The sequence below is a fragment of the Anguilla anguilla genome, chromosome 4, assembly GCF_013347855.1.
Source record: "Anguilla anguilla isolate fAngAng1 chromosome 4, fAngAng1.pri, whole genome shotgun sequence".
Taxonomy (NCBI): Eukaryota; Metazoa; Chordata; class Actinopteri; order Anguilliformes; family Anguillidae; genus Anguilla; species Anguilla anguilla.
Genome location: NC_049204.1, coordinates 54,908,385 through 54,932,414, shown reverse-complemented (window position 1 = coordinate 54,932,414; position 24,030 = coordinate 54,908,385). Strand labels below are relative to the sequence as shown.

The 24,030-nt window shown below is 40.3% G+C and overlaps 3 protein-coding genes across 3 annotated transcripts; all 3 read left to right on the top strand.

Annotated features, from left to right (window-relative positions):
* The first annotated feature begins 396 nt into the window (after positions 1-396).
* On the top strand, positions 397-4,371 carry s1pr1 (sphingosine-1-phosphate receptor 1). The gene is made up of 2 exons (XM_035412143.1): positions 397-551; positions 1,480-4,371. Exon 2 carries the CDS (start codon positions 1,684-1,686, stop codon positions 2,770-2,772), a length of 1,089 nt encoding a protein of 362 aa, XP_035268034.1. The 5' UTR covers positions 397-551; positions 1,480-1,683; the 3' UTR covers positions 2,773-4,371.
* Positions 4,372-8,576: 4,205 nt separating this feature from the next.
* On the top strand, positions 8,577-10,705 carry LOC118225086. The gene is made up of 5 exons (XM_035413119.1): positions 8,577-8,769; positions 9,090-9,122; positions 9,282-9,572; positions 9,677-9,967; positions 10,156-10,705. The coding sequence occupies exons 1-5, from the start codon at positions 8,697-8,699 to the stop codon at positions 10,347-10,349; spliced, it is 882 nt and encodes a 293-aa protein (XP_035269010.1). The 5' UTR covers positions 8,577-8,696; the 3' UTR covers positions 10,350-10,705.
* A 3,012-nt stretch (positions 10,706-13,717) lies between these two features.
* Positions 13,718-23,054, top strand: zbtb37 (zinc finger and BTB domain containing 37). Its single transcript, XM_035415428.1, has 4 exons — positions 13,718-14,290; positions 14,745-15,743; positions 15,979-16,078; positions 16,396-23,054. Exons 2-4 carry the CDS (start codon positions 14,764-14,766, stop codon positions 16,909-16,911), a joined length of 1,596 nt encoding a protein of 531 aa, XP_035271319.1. The 5' UTR covers positions 13,718-14,290; positions 14,745-14,763; the 3' UTR covers positions 16,912-23,054.
* Positions 23,055-24,030: the final 976 nt, after the last annotated feature.

Below are 24,030 nucleotides of genomic sequence, written 5' to 3'. Positions count from 1 at the left end.
AAAGATGATGATTTTGTTGAAGACCAAAAAAAAAAAAAAAAAATCATATAGCCTTAGCCTATATATGAAACTAAATGTAATTAATTCACAGTTATCGATTTTGTGGCCTTTTGTTTGCGATACCTAAAATGAACCTGACTTAGAGGATGTAGCAATGTGACAAGATGCCAAACCCGGTGTCAGATCACATTTATTCATTTCAATTTCAAATGTTTGTTAGGATTGAGTATTATAATTGAATCCAGTGGCGAACATTTATGACAATTAAATTGAGATCATAGTTGAATTTTAGTTGAAACAATTTAAGGTCTCAAGAATGTAGGCTGTATGGCACGACTTCATTATAATGAAAGTGAAGGGGGAGGGGAAATGAATGAGGGGCTGAACCAAAAAAAAATTGCTTTTACAGCGCCAGACTGGAGTTCGGCTTGCAGTTTGTTCTTGTAGTACACGTTGAAGAACACATCCATCGACTGGAATATATGTTGATACTTAGAATTTATATCAATGAGGTTTTTTTTGTATAAAACGCATGGATATCTACTTTTAAGGTAAGGTCAAACCATACGACACGTACGTAAAGTAATTTAACGTCTTCTCATTAAATAATATTTTAAATTGGCTTTTAAGAAACACCTCTGGGTATTGACGCGCTAATTCAAAATAACTGGAAACTTCTATTTTTATTTTCTATAATTCAGTTATTTAAGTGAATGACTAGACAATGGGTTTTCAATATCCGTTAATTTACACGCAATTTGCCTGTGCTGCTTTTTTAGAAACAGGTAGATAGGGCTACCCCATCCTAAATTTAATTTGTTTTGGTAGGCTAATATTTCAAACGAGAAGCGGTGCATTTTATAACATATGAACATGATGAGCTCTTTGCATTGCCCTGCTTTGTGCCTGCGCTCTAATAATAATTTCCATATTCATTTTATAGGCTTTAGAAACTTTCTGAGAATTGAACTGAGTTCAGAGGGACACAGGAGCTGTGAAAAAGAGCCTTTATGGACAATAGAAAATCGTGATCTCGATTAATTGCGTCAGGGAAAATCAAGCGTTTGGTGGCTAGATTATGTGGACTTTTGAAATAAAAGTAATCGCTAACAGAGTCATTACTTTTTCTCCTATTACAACAATCCAAACCTGCCGCAAGCAGAGCAAAATTGATAATAACGGGGGATGCAAGACTTCAGATAAGTTCCTTCACAGGATTACGTTTCTGTTTTGATGTCCAATTATGCACTGCGTCCTATATAATTTCTAAACTCGATAATAATATTATATTTTCCCCCGCTTTCGTTAGCTTTTAGAACTGAGGGAGATACACTTGCCGGTATATGCTGCTGCCTAATTCATAAAGCTGTACTGAGTTGGAAACGGGCGAACATGACAATACGACCCAGCTCCACATTATGCTGATAATATATGATTTGCTATTCTTTCAGTTGACTAATTATTTCTCGTTTTTTTCAGGCTTTTCACAATGCGGTCCCTCAGTATATGGTTCATATTTCTTGGCAATGAAAAGTTTTTCTTGACGGACAGTAAATAAAAATAACACATCAACAGAACGTTGGTTTAGCCAACAACGAAGCCTTGTCCACTAGCGCCCCTCAATGGACTAAGTGGAGGACTGCACATAAGTAGGAATTTTTAAGCGACAGCGCACGAGGAATAATGGCAGCCACGGATCCTAACCTGATAGCCACGCACTACAACAACACAGGAAAGGTACGGACGGACTCAGGGCTGAAGGCAGACTCTGTGATCTTCATCATTGTGTGCTGCTTCATCATCCTTGAGAATGTGCTGGTCCTTCTGACCATTTGGAGGACCAAGAAGTTCCACAAACCCATGTACTACTTCATCGGGAACCTGGCTCTGTCGGACTTGCTGGCGGGGGTGGTGTACACGGCAAACATCCTGCTTTCGGGGGCCAACACTTACAAACTAACCACCACGCAGTGGTTCTTCCGGGAGGGCAGCATGTTCGTGGCCCTGGCGGCCTCGGTGTTCAGCCTCTTGGCCATCGCCATCGAGCGCCACCTCACCATGCTGAAGATGAAGCTGCACAACAGTGGGAACACCTGCCGCGTCTTCCTGCTCATCAGCATGTGCTGGTTCATCGCCGCCATCCTGGGCGGCCTCCCCATCATGGGCTGGAACTGCATCGACCGCTTGAACAGCTGCTCCACGGTGCTGCCCCTCTACCACAAGACCTACATCCTCTTCTGCACCACCATCTTCAGCGTCATCCTCATGGCCATCGTCATCCTCTACGCCCGCATCTACGCGCTGGTGCGCACCCGCAGCCGCAAGCTGGTCTTCCGCAAGGTCTCCAACGGCCGCGGGAGCAAGAGCTCGGAGAAGTCGCTGGCGCTGCTGAAGACGGTCATCATCGTCCTCAGCTGCTTCATCGCCTGCTGGGCGCCTCTCTTCATCCTCCTCCTGCTGGACGTGGCCTGCGACATCCGCAAGTGCGACATCCTGTACAAGGCCGAGTGGTTCCTGGCGCTGGCCGTGCTCAACTCGGCCATGAACCCGCTCATCTACACGCTCACCAGCAACGAGATGCGCCGCGCCTTCCTCAGGATGCTCCTGTGCACCGTCTGCAGCAAGCCGGGGGGCAAGTCCACGCGGCCAATCATCGGCGCCGAGTTCAGCAGGAGCAAGTCCGACAACTCCTCCCATCCCAACAAGGACGAGCCGGAGTACTCGCCACGGGAGACCATAGTGTCCTCTGGGAACATCACATCCTCCTCCTAGGAAGCCTCCTGCCTTGTGGAGTGTAAATGTCCCTCACCACTAATCAGTGAATGTGTGCGTGTGTGTGTGTGTCTGTGTGTCTGTGTGCCTGTGTGCTGATGTTCGCCCTGGACATTTTTACCCCCGTTTGTAATATTATTCGGAGGAGTTCCCTAGCACTATGGAAAGGGCTGAGGCACAGTGAGAACTCTTTTGCCAGGAAAAAAAGGGCCAAACTGGAAGGAAATGTGTATATAACTACAGCTTCTTACTTGAACTGGAAACTGTTTCTTTTTGTCTGTTTCTTTCCGATGCCCAGAGGACTGCTGGTACTGGACTTTTCCCACTTTCACATGAAGATGCCACAGAGAAGCACTTAGCACCTGATTTGTAACCCTGACTAATGAGTATTATCCTTTGAATTTGCTTTTTTCATGTGAAGGAGACGTGCAGTTTCAGTTCAAGGTGTATTTGTATATTACGTACAGCACTTGTTGTAAAAGTGCAAACAAAGGACTGTTTCAGACATTATTGACACTCTCTAAAATGAGTAGTTTGAAAGAGTGTAGTCTGCAGATATTATTATTATTATTATTATTATTATTATTATTAAATATTTAAGGAATACAATTAATGATGAATTTGTATTTCTTTGACTTAAACCTTAATTTCCATTCGATGTATATCATACCCCTGATTGAGAATGTATTTTGTACTTCATTTTCTATTATTATTTCACTTTTATTGGATAGACCATTCTTCCTGTAGCTGTGCTGTGTAGTTATATTAATAATACATCTTGGAAACAGTTAAAAGCAGTATTGTATAAATGGTGGCTAGACTGAGGAAGCCTGAATGAGGTTTATTTTCTTTGACCAGTCAGGCTTTTTCCTACTTTCTCTTTCTGTGTTGCCATTGGACATGTTTCTGTTTAGATCTTTGAACCACCCATTGGCCTGTCTATTGTGTTTCCATACCGTTGTCCACTTGAATAGCCTTGGCTTTCGTCTAATTTCATGCAAATCAACAGTGCGGTTTGTACAAAGTACATGAAAGGGGCATGATTAACCATGGACTACATGAAAAGCGAAAAGAGCATCAAGCCTATGTAGAAGGCCCTCGTCATCTCTCAAACCTGTCTCCTGGGTCCGTTTGTGTCAGCCTGAAACTGCATCCAACCAATCATTTGAATATTGACATAATTCAAATGTGCATCACAAGTGGTTTGGGGTGAAAACATCCCGCAGAAACTCTTATTTTGTTTTTATGTAAAAAGTGTGTTTGCTTTGTTTGACTCCCATTTATGCTAAGTGAGAAGAAACAATTCAGTGAAGTTAATTGCCAAAATGTGTAGCTCTTTTGTTGTTCATGTTGTTCCACCACTTATTTGCACACTGTAATGTTTGTTTTGTGTTCGTATTGTTGTTAGATGGTAATAAAAATCAAACAAAAGGGTGTGTTTTCAGTTATAATTCATATCTGAACCTCACTTGGATCTCTCGCCTAAAGCTGAAAGCTGTTTGCGTAGCTGTTAGAGCTTGACCAATAGCCTGGGTTCACAGTGCAGTGTACAATATGTGTGATATTCTGTATAAGCAGACAGACAAGCCATTGTTGAAGCAAAAAAATAACAAAAACAATCAAGCTGGAGAAAAAAGCACAGGTGAACTCATCTGGTTTTATGCACATCCAGTAGACCGTTATATTACTTTTCCAACTTGCATTTCTATTTTTTTCTTTGTCTAATTTCAGGTTCTCCCACAATTATGTAATATACACCAGTTGTACTGTTAGTAATCTGTGTTTTCCCTGTATATACCAGTGAAAGAGCTATAATTTATAATTTAACATGCAGGTATTGAATTTAGGTTAAAATTACTTTGGTCTCAGGAATGAAAATATTGAAAGTCATTTTTAATTGATCTGCCTAACAATTTCTTTGTATCACAATGAAACCATGTTACAACAAACACAAAATGAACTTCACACACAAAATAAACAAGCCCTATTCCACAGCAATATCAGCCCATTTCCTAACTTGATTTGTGGTGCTGTGTTATATCATCTTGCCATCTCAAGAGAAGAAAGTGTTTCAAGCATTATGTGTCTCATTAAAGTGTGACTTTCTGACTTGTGTCATCTAAATGAACATGCTGCAGAGCTTAGCTATGGACCTTATCTAGCAAGCCTGTTGGTGAAACTAGCTTTCATATGGTCGACAAGGGGAAACTGTATTACTGGATGATTTATGTATACGAAAATAGTTTGCACATTGTTGTAAATAAAAACAGGATTGCAGTTTCACATGGGTATAACTGTAGGTATTTTCCCTCGATAATACCAGCAAAGGAGCTAATATTATAGAACTTAATGAAAGGCAGAAAGCTGTGAAAGGTACACCTCACTAAAATACAAGAGCGAGAATAGGAGCCATAGTAGGTCTAATATATTTCTAAGTTTTATATTGGGAGAAAAATAAAAATAGGCCATCATAGCAGATAACAGTACGGAAGCTGTATATATTGCCAAAAAGACATTCAAATTTACATTTTAATTAATTAACATACATTGGTGTATTTTTTCAGTATTATTCATCTGTGTAGATGCTGTGTGTTTGGTTGACAGACTCACAGGTTGTTGTTCTCCTGGTCAGTCCAAGTTAATAATAATAATAAAACGGATCCATTACAGAATATATTTTCATATGCTTTCATTTCTACTGGCAGAGGTAAGATTTTCCTTTATATGAGAACACGGCCACATATGTCTTTCTCCACAGACCTCCCCCCCAGTCCCCTTCTCAGAAAAAGACAGTTTTGTGGAGATCTTCATATTTTTATTCCATCATGTTTATCATTTACTGAACTTTGTTCCCATGTAGAATTATTACATTACCTGTTGGTGTGTTCAATTTGGTTTGACCCCCAAAAATGGGTTGTGTATTGCATGTATAATATATTAACAGACCTTGCTTGGTCCTTGTGAGTTCTGTCCTATTTATAGTTTGAGTTGCATATTTTCAAGACACACTGTGCCTTACATTTGTGAGTGCTATTGCTCAGATATTCAATTGATATTTTCTTAATTCACTAGGTTGAAATCAAGGAAATATCATATCAGGATCATATAACTCTGAGTGCTCTCTGTTAAATAGGTTTCGGTAGTGCTGAATTGCAACTAAGGAGTGCTTGTTGTCAAGCTGGTAATTTGCATATTATATATATATATATATATATATATATATATAATTGTAATAGCCTTCGTTTAGGCCACAATATTTACAGGAGGCTTCGGTCACCTCTACAGGAGGAGAAGACCACTTTTAAAACACTGCAGATTCACTCCTTCACATGCAAGTTCCTCATATCCTCACATGAACTGTTGGCTGGGAGACCAGCTGGGGCCAGAAACTATGTGTCCATGCATAGTGGTGAAGCAGTGGTGATGTGGAGAATGTTCCAATGGTCATTAGGAGACAGCAAGACAAACATGACTTGGGTTTAATCATTATATTTACATCGACCTGCACATGTTTATGTATGTTGGCTTTTCTTCCCTCAAGCACCACTGAAATGCCAGTGCTGAAAATGGGTGGCCGAACGGGGGGTAATGCTTGATGGCAAGGTCCAGGTGAACTGTGATCCCCCCAGTACCAAGGTCATGAATATATGGCATACAGGGACAGGATTCAAGTGGCTTGGATACCATGGAAACCATGGATACCGTCAGATAACAGGGAAACGACTGATGTTGTGGGAGCCCATCTCCTTATTCAACAAGATCTCTGTGACATGCAAATACAAAAGGGAAGGATGGAATTACATTTGATCGGATAGAAGCAAAGATATTGGTAGTGGGTAGGTAATCTGTCTGGACACAGCCAAAGACCACGGTGTCATAGGCATTTTCAAAATTATTTGTGGGCAGTACCACAGTCCAATAATTATTAACTGGGTTTTTATAGATTGATGTAGCTTTTGAGATACAATTTGTTCCGATATACAAATTACAGCCAAATGCTTTTTATGCATGCTTTAATGTGCTTTAATGTGTGGGAGCTAATATATTTCCTCTAGATCACAGCTGTTAAGGACAGAACAATATGTTGGCAAATAACAAGTATATTCTTTGGTTACCAAAATTTGGGCCTGTCTAACATGCTTGCCTCCCCTTGTTTTCTCACGTTGTACAGCACTCTGCCTGCTAGAGGTCGTGGTAGCCTCTTTGTCATGCCCCTTTTGAGACAATTATCCCATTTGCACCACCTTAATAATCTAAGTTGATGAAGTAATTGCCACTAATCAAGCATAGTTGATAATTGACAGCAATGTCTACAAGCGACACAAGCAACAAATTTGGGCACATGGTGCACAGAATAGCACTGTTGCCTCACGGTAAGAAGGTCCTTGATTCAAATCCCGGCCACGGCCATTCTGTGTGGAGTCTGCATGCTTTCCCCATCCATGCGGGATTCCTCTCGCAGTCCAAAGTCATGCAGGCTAGGTTAATCGGAGAGTCAAAATTTCCCCAAGTTATGAATGTGTAAGGGAATGGTGTGTGTGCCCTGCGATGGATTAGCAAACTGTCCAGGGTGTATTCCCACCTCTTGCCCAATGCAATGCAATGATTCAACTAACTAATCCTGGTTTCAAACAAGACTTTAAGTAGAGTCAGGTGTCTTAGTGCAGGGCTAAAACACAAACCTGCAGCCACACTAGTCCTATTTGTATAAGACTGGACATCCCTGCTTTATATGGATGCATTTTTCTTTCTACTTTTGTGATACACAATCCTGGTCCTGGAGAGCTACAGAGCCTGCTGGCTTTTGTTTTTTTTTCAGTGACCGATTCAGACCCCAGAAACCTGGTGACCAGACTTAACAGTGCAATCAACTGCTTTAATTGATCAATTACTGTGCTAGTCAAGCTCTGAATAACAATGAATGCCAGCAGACCCTGTGGCTCTCCATGACCAGGGGTGAGGACTACTGGCTCAAAGACATCATTTTTGTATCATTTAAAGTTCCATGTTCACTTTCTTTCCTGACTCTCTTAATATTAGATCAACAAATTGTTTTTATAAATTTCTCAATTAGACATTCAGTTGTACAATTAGGTACTTGACTCTGGTGTTGGAGTGCCTATGGGGACCCCTGGAGGATAACTGTTGAAATACAGTACAAGTTTCATTCCCTGCAAGTCACATGGTGGAGGCAAACTGGTGGCCCTACTTATCATAATATTAGCATATAGTGCATACATACATACATACATACATGTGCTATGCATGTATATATCTTGAGATAATTATTTAATAATTTGCTTTATAAAAAATAGACAATAATCTATCTAAAAATAAATAAGATTCTACTTTGTGGTATGACTTTTCACATCTTCCACATCACTGCTAAAAGATTATGGGCAATATTCACGCATACACATGCATAATTGGGGAAAACATGGTCATAGAAAACTGCCTTGTCTCTGCATACAGGACCACAAGTCGACAGACCTGCTTCTTGATGAGTGTAACAAATACTGGACCTGGCTGGACTGTGACTATGAGGAGCATTTATCACAGAGTCTGTATTCATGAAGTGTCTTTTACAATTAGTGCTGATCTACTGTAGAATCATTTTCTCCTGTCCACATCGCCACCTTATTTATGATGCTAATCCTAGAGCAGCACTCCTACACTGAGATACTTTGTGAGTAAGGGCCCAGGTGAGGTTTTTTATCAGTACTGCTCATACATTACCTAATTCTGTCACTAGATGATGCTCCATTCTAACAGCAAAGTTGGTTTGTTATTGACCCACTTACAGGTCACTGCCCACATGATCAATCAAAGGAAATGTCTACAAAATGTGACTATCAGTACAGGACATTCTAGTCACTGAAGAGGTCAAGTTCTGTTATACATTTTTGCAGATGCAATTATAAGATATGCTGTTTGCTACACACTACCCCCTTTTTCGGAAACTGTCATGTTTGTGGATTGTTGCAATCGTGACATTTGGTAAGTATTTTTGTCGTCTTTTTATTAATTATTCTTTGTGCCATCAGAGCCGTGTTACGCAATTGGTTAGCGTACATTCAGAAGTCTTGGTTACACCCTTTGTGAAATAAAATGCATTTATAGTGTGTTACAAGGCTATGGTTCTTATTTGTCGTGTCCTATTTACTCTTTGAGTTCTACGTTTTTAAGACATGCTGTGTCTTCAGATTGACTTTATAAGTGTTAAGATATCATACTGATGTTTCCTTTATTCAGTTTGGTGAACTGAGCCGTGATTACATCCTGCTGTATATCTCTGTCCATTCACATCTGTTTTACAGGCTTTTGTGGTGCTCGACGATCATACTGGAGTGGTGAGATATTTTTGTTGCCAAACTAGAGACATAACACATTTTTAAAAAATGTTATTGTAATAACATTTGTTTATGAAACTGTATTCTCGTAGCAAAATGCCAAACGAGTCATTATCAATAATGGAATAACCCATGGATCATCCTTCTCATCAATAACAGATAAACCATGGATCAATGTCAATTCTTCTGATATCGAGGATGGAGAGTGGGTGAAGGTGCTTTGTGGAGTTCCCATTGATTACACTGGAGGCTTTTGTCGCCTCTACAGAGATGAGTCCAAGGTCCCTTTAAAAACGCTTCAGACTCAGTCCTATGTTTGCGAATTCCTTCTGTCCTCACGTGAACTCTTGGCTGGGAGACCAGCCGGGACCAGAACGGCAGTTCGATGTGACTACACTCTGCAAAACTATGTGTCCGTGCCGAGCGACAGTTCAGCAGTGGTGGTGTGGGGTACGTTCTTATTTTCAATGTGAGACATGGCGACAAATACAACTTTTTTAGGTTGATGTTTTTATGCAAAGACACAAATGTTGTTTTTTTTTCTTTGCCAACAGGCACCGCTGAAAAGCCAGAGCTGAAAATGAGTCCACAGGTGGTAATGCTTGATGGCAAGGTCCGGGTGAACTGCGAAGCCCCTCGATACAAAGCTTCTGAATGTATGGTATACAGGGACGCGATTCAAGTGGCTCAGACACCATGCAGCCATTGGATAACGGGGGAAAAACTGATGTTGTGGGAGCCCGTCTCCTTATTCAACGAGATCTCTGTGACTTGCGAATACAAAAGGGAAGGATGGGATTACATTCGATCGGATAGGAGCAATCCCACAAAGATATTGGTAGTGGGTAGGTAATTTATCTGGACATAGCCTACAGCCAAAGATCACAGTGTCATAGGCATTTTCAAAATTATTTGTGGGCAGTTAGTTCCTCCAAAAAACATAAACTATGCTTTTTTAAATAATGCTATTTGGCTTATTCTGCTTCAAAAAGTAAATGAGAAATGAAACGGTGCCTTCTGTGTTTATTTTCAGATCCCACAAGGTTGCAGATTTCTACAAACCAAACAAATGCCACATTTGTCTGTGACGTCCCAGCCCGTGTTCAGGACTTTGTGTTCTTGCACACTGGTGGTAGGACGCTCAATCTGGAGATGGGTGGCAAACTCATGCTTGAAGCCATAAATAACAGCACAAGCCCATTTAATCAGACATGTCGAAGCATTTGAACAGTATATGATTTGCTTTACACACTAGCATTTGCCAGTAAATGAATAAACCATAACTCATATATTAGGTAGTCAGTTCATTTAAAGTGGCTGGCATGCTATTGCCAGCCTGAGGAACACAGGATATTTCTGGGTAAAGGTTTGCAAAAGCAATGCAATTGAGGGAATTGTACCAATTTCAGTTTGTCAGCTTATTGATAGGAAATCTCCACAATCCCAACAAATAACCTTTAAACAAGGTTTTCAAGTGGAATCGCTCTGGAAAATGTCAATCCACATAAAGGGATACGTTCTTGGTTGTGTTACCACTGTGGGTAATTGTGACTTTGGAGAAAATAAACAGTTTGAAATTTTGATTTTGCAGTCTCTCTCCTTGATCTCATTTAACTAAAATTTTCAATATAAAAAAAGAGCAACTATATTTTCTCTAGAGCACTGTTGTTAAGGAAATAAATATGTCCTAGAACTGTGAATCTGTTTTATACTTATCCCACATTCGGAGTTAACTCTCAAATCATTGTTATTGGCAATGAATATGGAATGGCTAATTATTTGGTAGTACATGAATACTACCATTTAATTCAATGTTGCTTTTATAGACCATTAGCAGACTCTATGCACATTGAATGTATTTTGATGTACTGTATTGTTGAGTAATGCATACACACAGATTAATTCAGGCACAGAAGAATGGCTTTCATTAAGTCCAAGTTCTTGGCACAGATGTTGGTCACCTTTGATCTGGGGGTACATGAAACTAATATCTAAAAAACTTTGAAGGTGAGCTTACCAGAACAGAAGTATCAATAATTTTGATGACAATGCAAACACATCCACACTCTACTCCACTCAACCTAAAACCTTGCCTGACCATGATGCTTGATGAATATACTCTGGACAGCCCCTCTGCTGGAATGCCAGCCAACACATTATAAACTCCTCAGAAAAGGTTTGGAAATTTGTGTTTGGTCGATCATATCTCTGTTGTTACTATATTATTAGCATTGTATGTTATATCATTGGAAAGCCTGTTCATTTCCCTTTACAATGGTGTCCCATTTGTAAGGATCATGCATTTGTGGGATGAGCAGCACAGCTGATTATGTGGGTGGGGTCCCAAGTGAAATGTGTCAAACAGTGTATTCTCCTGTTGGTATTGACTCTATTGTTTTGAGTTGTTTTGGGGGATTGGATGATTGAACTCTGTCAGTAACAAGGAACAAACAAGACATATTGGTAATTTTACGCTTTATTCATTGAACAAACAGTCAGGAGCCTCAGTAGCGGGTGAAAGAACCATACGCAGCCACAACAGCCTGGCACCTCCTCCTCATGCTGGTCACCAGCCTGGTCACGCATTGCTGTGGGATGGCATTCCATTCCTCAACCAGGATTTGTCGCAGGTCAGCCAACGTGGTTGCGTTGGTCACTCTAGCACGTACAGCACACCCGAGCTGATCCTACAAGTGTTCAATTGGGTTGAGGTCTGGGGTGTTGGCAGGCCATTCCATTCAACCCCGTTGGCTGACCTGCGAAGAATCCTGGTTGAGGAATGGAATGCCATCCCACAGCAATGCGTGACCAGGCTGGTGACCAGCATGAGGAGGAGGTGCCAGGCTGTTGTGGCTGCGTATGGATCTTCCACCCGCTACTGAGGCTCCTGATTGTTTGTTCAACGAATAAAGCGTAAAATTACCAATGTGTCTTGTTTGTTCCTTGTTACTGATAGAGAGTTCAATCATCCAATCCCCCAAACAACAACAGAAGAATACATTGTTTGACATTGGCAGGGAAATTTGTCACATTTCACTTGGGACAAATGGGACATCATTGTAAAGGGAAATGAATAGGCTTTCCAATTATATAACATACAATGCTAATAATATAGTAACAACAGAGATATGATCGACCAAACACAAATTTCCAAACTTTTTTTGAGGAGTTTATTTATCTTCTGTTGTTAAGGTCTTATGATCTTCCAAACAACACGTTCCTCCTTGTTTAGTCTGCCCCTTTATTTAATTAAATCTTTTCATTTCTAGCATATTTAATTAGCCTATTAAATTGTTCATAAATATTTTTGCAAAATTTTTCTGTATTTTGTAAAGTGCTTAATAGATCTTGGCATTTCTAACTGATTAACAAGTTTTTGTATTATTGAGATTTGACTGCCAATTGTATTAAATAATTGGACTCTACTGACTAAAAGGACTGAAGTAAATATATATTTGTAAATATACATTTACTTGATCAATTTGTACTATATGTGAACATTCTGTCCTGTAGACAACAAGCTACTTGTCTAGAGTTTATTGGAATGACCACTGCCAGCCCTCTCATCTTGTCATAAACCAAACCTGACAATTCATGTAATGTTCCAACCACAGAGTAGCACATTCTACAGCACAGTACCAATCACTGAGCTGGTGCATTTGATTTCTATTTGGTTCACCTGAAAGAGGGCCCCCTGCTGGCATACCAACGCCTCTTCCCTTAGCAAATTAGCTTCCCTAGGTGTCTCCACACTCATAAAAAAAGGTTTGAATAAGGTCCTATAAAAGCACAAACACTTGTCATTGGGATGGTACATAAATTGCACCTAGCCAGCAAAAAAACAAGGCATTTGTAATTTTTTTTGCTTATAAAGGTACGTATTAGTACCCAAATAGAACATTTGTTGTACTTGTTCCTTAAAAAACAAAAATGTACCTCCACTGTACCTTTATTTCTCAGAGTACACCTGCTTAGCAGCTTCAACGGTTTCAATCAAGAAGGTTGCATGGCTACTTGAGTGGCTTGGCTACTGACTTATTGATCAATTGGGATAGGTTACCAGTTTTCACTTTTATGTTGTTATTGCATTGTTTGGAATTTCAATTATGAAATGAATATATTTGACATGTATTTGTTTTATATTTTATTTTGTTACTTAATATTAATTTAATCTATAGGCTAGGTTATTCTGTTTACGGTTCTTACCATTTGTTTGAACCTTTTTTGGTATTTATTCAGCGGTGCAATTTAAATTGAAACCAAAAGATCAAAATTATAATAAAAGCTAATGTTCTGCAGTAATAGTATTCTGTTTCTATTTCTGTAAAGGTATCGTTCTCTGTGTTAATTTCAACCTCATTATTTTTTTACACTACAGAGCATTCCACAATCGTATTCATGATAGAGCTAAACAACCAAAAACTGGAAGACATACTGTTCAGTATATTTATTTTAGCAGGAGAAAAAACTGCTAGTGAACCAATAAAAATATGCACGTGGACTACTTACCCCAGAATCCTTGCATTCATATTTTAATACAAGGCATGATGGGACTGGAAGTTCTATGTAACCCGTGTCCTCGCTTTGCTCCTTCCAAAATACATAGGAAAGAACAGCATTTCCCGGAAGATTAAGCGTCTTTTACTGTATTTTGGCCCGCCCTGTATAATGGAAGTATGTGAGCGGCGAAAGGGAATAGCTGAAAAAACTAGATTTTTGAAAATGACTTAGTAATTGATGCACGGGAAATTGACATTTCCATACGTTGTTTGTCTACGGTCGCACGTATTGTTTAGTTTTGCATTGCGTATTTCATGCTTTGTTTTTGTGATTTTTGGGGTTAAACCAGGCACCACCCCGTTTCAGGCAACAGAGTGATATCGGGTAGGCTTCGGATGATCACCGTCCTGCAGTATGTTGTACTGACCGAGAAGGGGGGCTAAGGCACGGTTGTAGTGAATGGGCTTCATCGGTGGACAAAACCAGAACGAAAAAATATCGAAATATGCATGTATTAGCTATGTATAAATAAGCCAACAGTCATGAGCTAACTCGCTAGCTAACAACGTTAGCTGATGTGTTATTAGTAAAACTGATTTTCTTCTAAAATAAAGCGAGCTAGCATTGCATTCCACCTCAGTTCGACTGCATTCCACCCACTTAGAAAGGTAAGAGCGAAACTTTATGACATTTTACAAATGCAAGGATAGTCGCGGTGACTTTGGGAACTGTATAATTTCTATTTCTGGATGCAAGCTCGCTAGTTCGCTTGCCAAACTTTTCTCAGAACAAGGCATAGGCATATCAGTGTCTCTTCGGATAGCGGCAAGCTAACATCGTTATCAACTAGCTAGTTTTAATCTGTATCTTTAGTTCACCTAAGAGTAGTGGATGTCGCCAGGTTGGCAATTTCAGATCCTAAATGTTTTTTTATAACAGTACGCGAGTGCATGATGGGAAATATCTCAATGTCTTTTTCTACATGTCAAATGATTACACCATGCCAAGGTTTATATTAGCTTGCTAAGCCGTACGAAAACGTTTGTGAGGTCCTGCCGGTTATGCCATCTCTATTGTGTACAGTGCCAGTTGTGTTAACTAGGTAAACTTCTCTGTGATTAGGTTGAGTACAGCAAGCAAGATGGAGAGAGCAGGCAGCATACAACTGGACATCCCTGATTTCAGCAACTCTGTGTTATCCCACCTCAACCAACTGCGCATGCAGGGACGTCTGTGTGACATCGTGGTCAACGTGCAGGGTCAGAGTTTCCGTGCCCACAAGGTGGTCTTGGCTGCCAGCTCGCCATACTTCCGAGACCACATGTCACTGAGCGAGATGAACACCGTATCTATTTCAGTGATCCGCAACCCCACAGTGTTCGAGCAGCTCCTGTCCTTCTGCTATACAGGGCGCCTCTGCCTGCAGCTCGCTGACATAATCAGCTACCTGACAGCGGCTAGTTTCCTGCAAATGCAACACATCATCGACCGCTGCACTCAGATCTTGGAGGGCATCCACTTCAAGATCAGCGTGGCTGACGTGGCTGAAGACCTGGGGGGCAGTGGACAGACTCATAGGGGTGGGGGGCGGACCTTGGAGTCGGGAAGAGGGGGCGGGGGCTCGCGCTCTCTCAGCCCTCGGCACAGTAGCCCCAGGGTCGTAGGCGTGCGGGGAAACGGAGAGGGCGTGCTCGATATTCGGGACGTTAGAGAGGTGCGAGAGGTTACTCCCCCGGACGAGTCCATGAGCCCCCAGATCGTGGAGCACAGCGGATTGGGCTCGGAGGGTCTGAGCCGAGTCAGCAGCGTAGGGGGCAAGGAGCCCATCCTGCGGATAAACCGGGCGGGGCAGTGGTACGTGGAGACGGGGCTGGAGGCGGGGCGCGGGGGCGAGGAGGACGTGCGGGTGGTGGACGGGCTGCGGATCAAGACGGAGCGGCTGGAGGAGTGGATGGGCGCGGAGACCCAGGCGTCCGGAGAGGAGGGGAGCAGTGCGGAGGAGGTGGCCGCCATGGTGATCGACACTACGGGGCGCGGGGCGATGCCGCAGGAAAGCTACATCGCGGAGGCCTCTGGGGCCAAGAGCTCACACCCCTCCAGCAGCTTCAGCGAGACAGAAAGGTGTGTGAGCAAAGTGAGGACTGCACGTCAGACATGTAGCCTCATTAAAATCTTCCATTTGTCTGTGTTTGGGAACATGGAATGTCTTGATTTCTTATCGCCTGTTTTTAATCGTTTATTAAGTTGTCAAAAAGTGGATTAAAAAGGATTTTTTTCCCCCTAATGAAACCTGTTAAAGATATTTTGAAAAGCGAGCTTGTGTAATGGAAGTCTTTGTTTCGCTGTCCTTTGTCAGGTTCAGTCCAGCAGACAGTGTAGTGGTAATGGCTGAGCGGCAGAGAGCCAAGAGCGAGTCTCCTGGCAGAGTGGATGATCAGAGGCATCCCACATCGCAGGTGTGTTATCCGTGTTATCACCCGGCTTTGTGCACACATACGTGCACAGAGACGGATGCAGTAAAGTAAGGGATAAATTCTCTGTGCTCTTTGATTCTCTTGAACTGTGTCCCCATTTTGTCAGCACTGATCACACTGTGTGCATTCTCCAAAACATGCTGCTTGATGTCACTTATTTTCTAGCCTCAGCTGTCAGGTTCAAAATTCTCAGTGTTACCCAGAAGAGAGTTTATATCTGAGAGGCCAGTTTGAACCATTTTCTTACAGAAATTATTCATTTGCGATTTACTTCTCCACCTGATCCATTTTATTACCAGAGGGAAGAGCAGGCCATTTTTGACATGGGAGGATATGAGGACTACTTGCGCGAACAAGTAGGCGACCGCTGGTTCCGCTACAACCCCCGCCTCACCTGCATCTACTGCTGCAAGTCCTTCAACCAGAAGGGCAGCCTGGACCGGCACATGCGGCTGCACATGGGCATCACGCCGTTCGTCTGCCGCATCTGCGGGAAGAAGTACACGCGCAAGGACCAGCTGGAGTACCACATCCGCAAGCACACGGGGAACAAGCCCTTCCACTGCCACGTCTGCGGCAAGAGCTTCCCCTTCCAGGCCATCCTCAACCAGCACTTCCGCAAGAACCACCCGGGCTGCTCCTCCCGGGAGGTGTCCCACAGCGCCTCCCCCGAGACCACCACCGTCACGTCCCGCGGCGGCAACAATGGGGACGGGTCGCCCGGTCAGGAGGAGGCCGAGGGCGGCGGCGGGGGACTCGGGCCGCCATTCGGGGAGCCCGTCCAGCCATCCGTCTCCACCACAGGCCCCGATTGATGGGGGAGCTTTGGGACGGGGTGTCCAGGTTGGAGAGCCCAAAAATTAACACGCAGGCGGCTAGCTCTTCACGTTCTGCTCTCCTGCAGAGAGGGTTCGAAGGCTCACGGACAGAAGATGGAGGGTGAAAGTGAGGCTGCACCTCACGTGAGATGTCTCTTCAAAAGCGGGGTGGCTTGTTGAGCTGAAGACAGCTAGCCACCCCTTTTTTCTGAAGAGAGAATGGAAAAGATGGTGGTCTTCTGAAATAGGTGGGATCGTTTTTTTTAGTGGATCTTTTTATTCATCCTCTCGGTCAACAGGACTAGGTAAAGTGGTCATACATTCAGGATACAGAGAAAATAGCAAAACTGAATACATTTTTAGTACAGTTACTTATATGTCGTCTCTTATAACACATCTACCTTCACAGTAAATCCGTACAGAATAAGGATCAATTCTCCAGCGACCTCAGAGCCCAAATGGGTGCAGTGCAGTTTGCATTCGTCCTTTTCCATTTTATACTTCTGTTACAGCTTTTTTTTAAACCTGTTTTGTTGAGATTACTTGCTTACACAGGGGTTTAAAAATGCGGCGCTTTGAGATTATAGTTACTGTTCATCTATAGTCACAGTGTATTTATAGCTTTGCAAAAAGCTTCAGTATCGGATATAGCTAAGTTGGAAAAGAAAAATTGTGGAAGATAATATATTTTATGTCCTTTATGGAGGATTAAACTGGTAAAAGTAAAAAATAGAGAGAAATTATTCATAGTTATACTAAAATAAATATGAAAGCCTAAACCTCGGCATAAATAAGTGACAAAATAATTGTCAAGGGAAAAATTAAAAACGTGTTTCTAATATTGTAATCTGTCAGTCAGAAACCACTGACAGTATCAGACATGCCAATGGGTAATCAATGCACAGGAACTATATTTAATTATGCTTGCCTGAAGCCATGCTATATTGCAATGTAGCTTGAGCCCCAGTACAGTTTTAGGAATGGGTGATGGAAAATTACAAGGCAACTGCTCTAGAGTCCAGCACTGCTCTAGTGTTGGCTACAGTGTGGAGTGATTGGTTATAAGATATATATTTCCATCACAATATGGAGGTAATGGAACCTACACTGTGTGTAGAGGTTCAGCTATTACTGTTTGTACAGTATGTAGAGTTTTTAAAAAAATTTTTAAAGCATTCTTATCCCGCCTTGGCCTAATGGCACAGTTTGCAAAGGCATGGCAACAGTGATATGTTATACTTACAGGCTATTATGCCAAGTTGTGTGTTTGCTCTCTATAGACTAATACTGGTGGGACCCCTTATCACAAAGCATTTCTTCTGAAAGGCCCTAGCCATTTTCTGTCCACTAAATGTTATTGTAGTTAGTTGGACAATAATAACCAAATGATTCCAAGATAATTCAAAGGTAATGACAGATGAGCACCCTTCCCTTTTAAAAACTGAATATCAAACAAAAATTGCAGAAACCTTTTCATCAATCCTCAGATTTACAGTGACCATATTTTGAAATGCAGCAAATGGTGTACTATAAAAAGTTAATAAACGGTAGGAGGTAAAGGTAGTTAGTAAAAGGTACTAAACCTTGATTATAAGAAATTCTTATTTCGAGTCTGTTGATAATGACAAAAAAAGCATATTTCAATGATTTAAAAAAATAAACATGATTATGACTTGGGAAATGGTTCACAGTCATGAAGTAAACTTAATTATTATTTTATGAAAGCTCTTTTCAAATGGGTATGAAAAGAGCTTTCGTACCTGTTGTACTAGCTATGTCTTTGTCAACATCCTCACTATACCAGGGATGACTATAATATAGGAATGTGAAAAACATTCTAAATGCTACTAGAAGTGAAACTGGGTTCTCCGAGTTCAAGGAATATCACCGCTATCATATTATTTAAAGCAGACTCACTTTGTGATTCTAAATAATTATAATCTGGGCAGAAACCAATCAGTCTCAAAGACAGGGGCCACTGTATAAAATGAGAAAACTCAGCCACATTCATGTTAGCTAGCTAACAAATTTCTTTTAAAGGATAGTAAATAATTAGCTAAATAATTTTTGGGTTCGGGGAGAGAGGTAAGAAAAAGACCAGTTTTCCCAATTTACTACCATCTGGCTGTCTGGTGTGAAAAGTGCTCTTAAATCAACTGTATTTGATGGAATGTGAGTATCATTTGATGCAAAAAAGTGAAACGATAAATGTTGACAAAAATACGTGTAGATTGATGGAAATTAATTAATAATTGATTGTACACATTTATTTTTGTCAGCATATATCTGTTTCATTTTGCCAGGTTTAATCCTCCATAACACCTTTTGCCTCGAGACAATCTTAATAAGTTACTTAATAATGATTTGGGTCGGAAATAGATCCATGCCTCTTAATTACTAGCAATTTGGAAACGATATCCATTAATATCTTCTTTTATGTCCCCTGGTGTCTTCAGGAAAAGTACACTTAGTTTAATTACTTAATAAGTGCTTCTAATCACAATGGTTTGTGTCACTCAGTTTAAAGAAATGCGTACTGTTTCAAGTGTCTTGAACGAATGGTAGAAAGGCATCCTTGGACCAAACCAGCACAATGTCTGTCAGTAAACTGGTGAAGACATGCAGGGGGAAAAAGTTTAATTTAGTTTATTCAAAGAGCTCAAATAAAATCTTATGCATTTAAATAATCTGACTGGCATAGTATTGGCATAGCATTTAAAGCCAGCGAAATTGAGAGATTGCTTTATTTATCTGTATTTATTTTAAACTCTTTTTTAGTTTTTTTATATTTTCCAAATGATGAAAATCAGCTGCTGAATGTTATTTTTAAAAAAAACCTAATGTAGAAAACACAAAACGGACTTCAACTGCAGATAAGCTAAACTACAGTTACCTCTCTGGATTCAGTTACCTCACACACATATCAATACGCAATACAGCTCTGCTACAAGCAGATTGGTGCATGCACTCTGCAGAACTGTAGGTGAACTTCTCTTTTTTTGTATGTTTTGACTGTTTTATCTCTTGACTGCTTTGGAAAAAAGGCAGCCATGTTTTATATATCGTTCAGCTTGGGCTGCATGTCAGGACTCTTTTTCAGTCATAGCTGGGGGGGGGTGTATTTCACATCTGAATCTTGGGAGATGGAAATCGGTGGAGTAAGGGATGTGGGAAATGCGAGTGAACGACAAAGAAATCATGACGTGATTATACATGGATGATCATCTTAATGAATACTCTGTGGAAAGACAGGAGGATATTGATTGGGGAATGTAGAAATTCCGTGTGGAGGACCATGTGCAGAGAAGCCAGAAATCCCTTCCTCAGAAAAGAGGTCCTTTGCCTCAGGCACATGACCGAAGTTGACGGTTTCGAAATTGCCACGAATAGCTGTTTTATTTGAACGATTGACGGGATTGGACGGGATACAGGAGTCCTGAGATGCATCAGTACAACTGAGGCGTAGTTGACAACCAGAACAACGGTCCACTTCCTCTTCGAACACCTGCAAGCCAAAATGACAACATTGAGCACTAATAAAAAGATGTTTAAAACTAAATACCAATTTTTAATGACTACAGATATATATTATATATACATGTATTTAAGCAAAATTGTATTTATACAGCCATTGATTTACGACTAAAATGTTTAAAGGAAATGCTATAGCAGCAAAATGATCTGGCTGTTATCAATGTTTAGTCATTTTTAAAAATATGAGCTGTGAATCACTTATGGGTGTGAAAAGATTTTTATTGGTTGATTGCGAGTGTAAAAACAGCTACTGATTTTATATTGTTTTATTTTTCTTCTCGCTTAGTGACAGATATGGCAGGTATCCTTTTCTTCTTTACACACCTCTGTCTACACTTCAGGTCCTCAACACTTACAACAGATATCAGGTATTTTATGTTTTTTTATGCTTGTTTATATTTAAAGTTTAATATAGACTGGGTTTTAGGGTTGTCTTTCTGTAATCCAGGGATAATATCTTAGGTTATATGAACTGTTTCACAAGTGCAGTTTTTGAATATATTTAGTTCCTTTCAAAAAGTGCAAAAATATGCTAACACGGTGGTAGCTAATGACTAAGATAATAAACATTGTACATCTTAAGTTTATGGTAGCAACAAGACAATGACAGTTGCTGCAATAGATTGGCCAGATGGTTCATTATTATACATCAGAAAGGCATCGGCGACAGGGCTACTCACAGCTGTTGGCGAACTTCCAAAACACTCCCGAAGTAAGGTTAAATCTTCGTTTCTTAAATCTTCCTTTTTTTGTTTAATGTTCAAAATAATATTGGAGTGTAGCGTATGATTTCTAAATATGTAATCTTTACTGGTCTTATGTGTTTCTTTTATGGGTTTCAGGCTTTCTGGTGTAGAATGTGTGAAAGAAGTCTGATTATTGTTAAAAATTGAAAGCACTCTGATTCGAACCGTGAACGATTTTCTAATTATGACGATCGTGTGGATAAAAAAACAAAAACATTTTGTTTACAGCCTGAAGATAATGTAAGTTCCCTGATACTGAAACCACTTCTGTGCAGGACCTTGGTTTGGTTTGTGCACAGCCGTTGGTTGAAGTGTTTGTTTATGTAATAACAGAAATATCGTGCGATTTGCCCACTTACTGTATGCAACACATTAGAAAGTGTAATGAGAGGCAGAGAAGCTCTCTGCCCTTTGGGTGATGGAGTTAACTTGCCCAACTCTGGAGGAAACACTACCATTCTGCACTCTGTCTCTGTGCAATTTTAAAAAGTCTCAAATCCATTAAATCTTTATTTTAAAGCTTTAATAGTTGAACAACCAGAAAAGAAATTGTATATTTATAGTGTAAATATGAATATCTGAACATGTTTCATGTATGGATGTAAACCTAAAGATGTATTGTTTAACATCATTGACATGAACAAGCTTTCTCACACAAATTCACCATTACATAGCAGTAGTTTCATGTGTGTTTATGTTTTTTGTTTGTTTGCCCTCATTTACCTCTGTTCTATGTGAATTTTGCAATGCCATCTTAACAAGCTAGTGAAATGTTTTCATTTAAGACCTGCAATATTGTAGTTAGTAAATTCAGTTACTCCAGTGCAGCTAAGCTGTGAAACGTAAGCTGTTAAACACTGATTTCTGACCCAAGATTCGTTTCTCTAGAACAGACATGTGCACTCGCTTTATGTTGTGATGGGTCATATCAGAGGCAGGATTGCAACACAGGAATTTATCACTTAGAGAAGATTCTGACCACATTGTTCATTAAAAACAATTTCCTAGAACATACTTATTGCAACTCACATTATCATAATGCTTACAAGCCGGGCTGAGCGTACATAAAGCCTTGTGTTAGGACTTTTGCAGTCTTATATAAAGTTACAAAACGACATTTAAAGATTCTGACATTAGAATTAAGTAATTTGAGGACACAAATAGTTGATGCCGTGTCACCTGAAAATATGACTATTCTACAACTTCCCTTTTCTGTTCAAAAATCAAACTGAAGCAACCAACTGGTTAATCATTTTGTTTGGATTGCAAGAAAAAAATCTGCATCACAAAAAGAATATGGGGAAATTATTAGAACTGATCATTATAAAACCATGAACTTCAGCGAATCAGTAATACGTTTTAAAAAGAAATCCCTTTAAAACCTAGTTTTGTTTGGTGTTCTCAACTTACTTTTTCTGAATTAGTGTTTTGGAAGTTTTGCTTTAGTTGTGTCCTTAGATTGCATGGTCCAGTTGAAAAATAATCATTATGAATACATTTGTAGAATAGAGTCTGGGTTAAGCTTTGGGCCTGTGGTTGTAAGGAATGGTTAGGTTTATTACTTGGGGTCATTTTTGTGGGCCAAAGCATTTTTTTTTGTTTTGTTTTGAAGCTTTGTGTAAAATGATTAACTTGTAAAATTTATAACTTCACAATGAACCACTACACAGCATTCAATAGCCAAACAGTACTCATTTTAAAGACTCGTTCTTGTTCTGAAACAAAATAAAGCACTTTAAGTGTTACTGTGAAGGAAACTTTATTATGTCTAATTAGTATGTGAATGGCCCAAAGTTTGTTGGATATTGCAAGACCCATGCATTTCTAATATGAAATAAAATGCTGTTTTCATAAATTAAATTCAACTGTGTTCAGTGTCTTGTTTGACAAATCTTATTTTACTTACCAGTATCTAATACAGTACCCTCCAGCAGTATGATGACGGGAGAGTGAAATTTGTTATTTTTGATATATACTAAAGTAATTTGGATCTGAGATCAAAAAGATTAATATAAGACAAAAGTATTGCTCCAGTGTTTTTCCTTTTGCATGGATTGTTCGCTCATAAAAGAGCAGAGAGTGTCTAGTCTTGAGTTTTGTTTTCATCTGTGGAGATTGGATTTGGAGTCAGAGGCATACACCGTCATGAAGACCAGAGAACTAACTACGGCTGAAAAACAATTAATCTGTAAACTGAGAGAACATAAGAATTAAGAAGGATAACATAAACTGGACATATCAAGTACAGGAGTTTGGAGTCATGAAAAAGAAAGAAACCACTGGTGGACTCAAAAATAAACACTGTACAGATTAGCCAAGGAAGACAACTGCAATGGTTGATGGACATCCTAAGAGCTGTGAAGAAAAACCCTGAAACAACGGTCAGTGACATCACCACCGGTCTCCAGAGGCCAGCAGTGAGAACCACCATTTACAGAAGACTTTGAGAGCAGAATCATACATGCTACACTGCAAGATGCAAACCTCTCATCAGCAGCAAGAATCGAAAAGCCAGATCTCAATATGTGTAAAGAAATTCCTCCAACCTCATCGCTTCACATCCTGCAGCAAGACAATGACCCCAAACACAATATGAAGGCACTGTTATGGCGGCTCAGGAAATTTAGGTGACTGAACGCAGGCAGCCTGATCTCACGTGGAGGTTTTTCTGGAAGCATATCAGATGCACGTTGTGTTAAAATATTTATTTTGGGGGAGTGCTTTTCCTCAGATTACCTTGTTTTTGTACTATGAGATAGAAACAAACTCTGCACTTCTCTAATGGAGTTAAATACTCCCAGGATTGAAAATGATTACCTGACTCGCCAAATAGAGG

Coding starts and splice junctions, on each gene's coding strand:
- zbtb37 (XM_035415428.1), top strand. CDS start 14,764: ATGGAGAGAGCAGGCAGCATACAACTGGACATCCCTGATTTCAGCAAC. Junction 15,744..15,978: donor AGCTTCAGCGAGACAGAAAG/GTGTGTGAGCAA, acceptor GTCCTTTGTCAG/GTTCAGTCCAGCAGACAGTG. Junction 16,079..16,395: donor AGAGGCATCCCACATCGCAG/GTGTGTTATCCG, acceptor TTTTATTACCAG/AGGGAAGAGCAGGCCATTTT.
- s1pr1 (XM_035412143.1), top strand. CDS start 1,684: ATGGCAGCCACGGATCCTAACCTGATAGCCACGCACTACAACAACACA.
- LOC118225086 (XM_035413119.1), top strand. CDS start 8,697: ATGCTGTTTGCTACACACTACCCCCTTTTTCGGAAACTGTCATGTTTG. Junction 8,770..9,089: donor TGTTGCAATCGTGACATTTG/GTAAGTATTTTT, acceptor TCTGTTTTACAG/GCTTTTGTGGTGCTCGACGA. Junction 9,968..10,155: donor CACAAAGATATTGGTAGTGG/GTAGGTAATTTA, acceptor GTTTATTTTCAG/ATCCCACAAGGTTGCAGATT.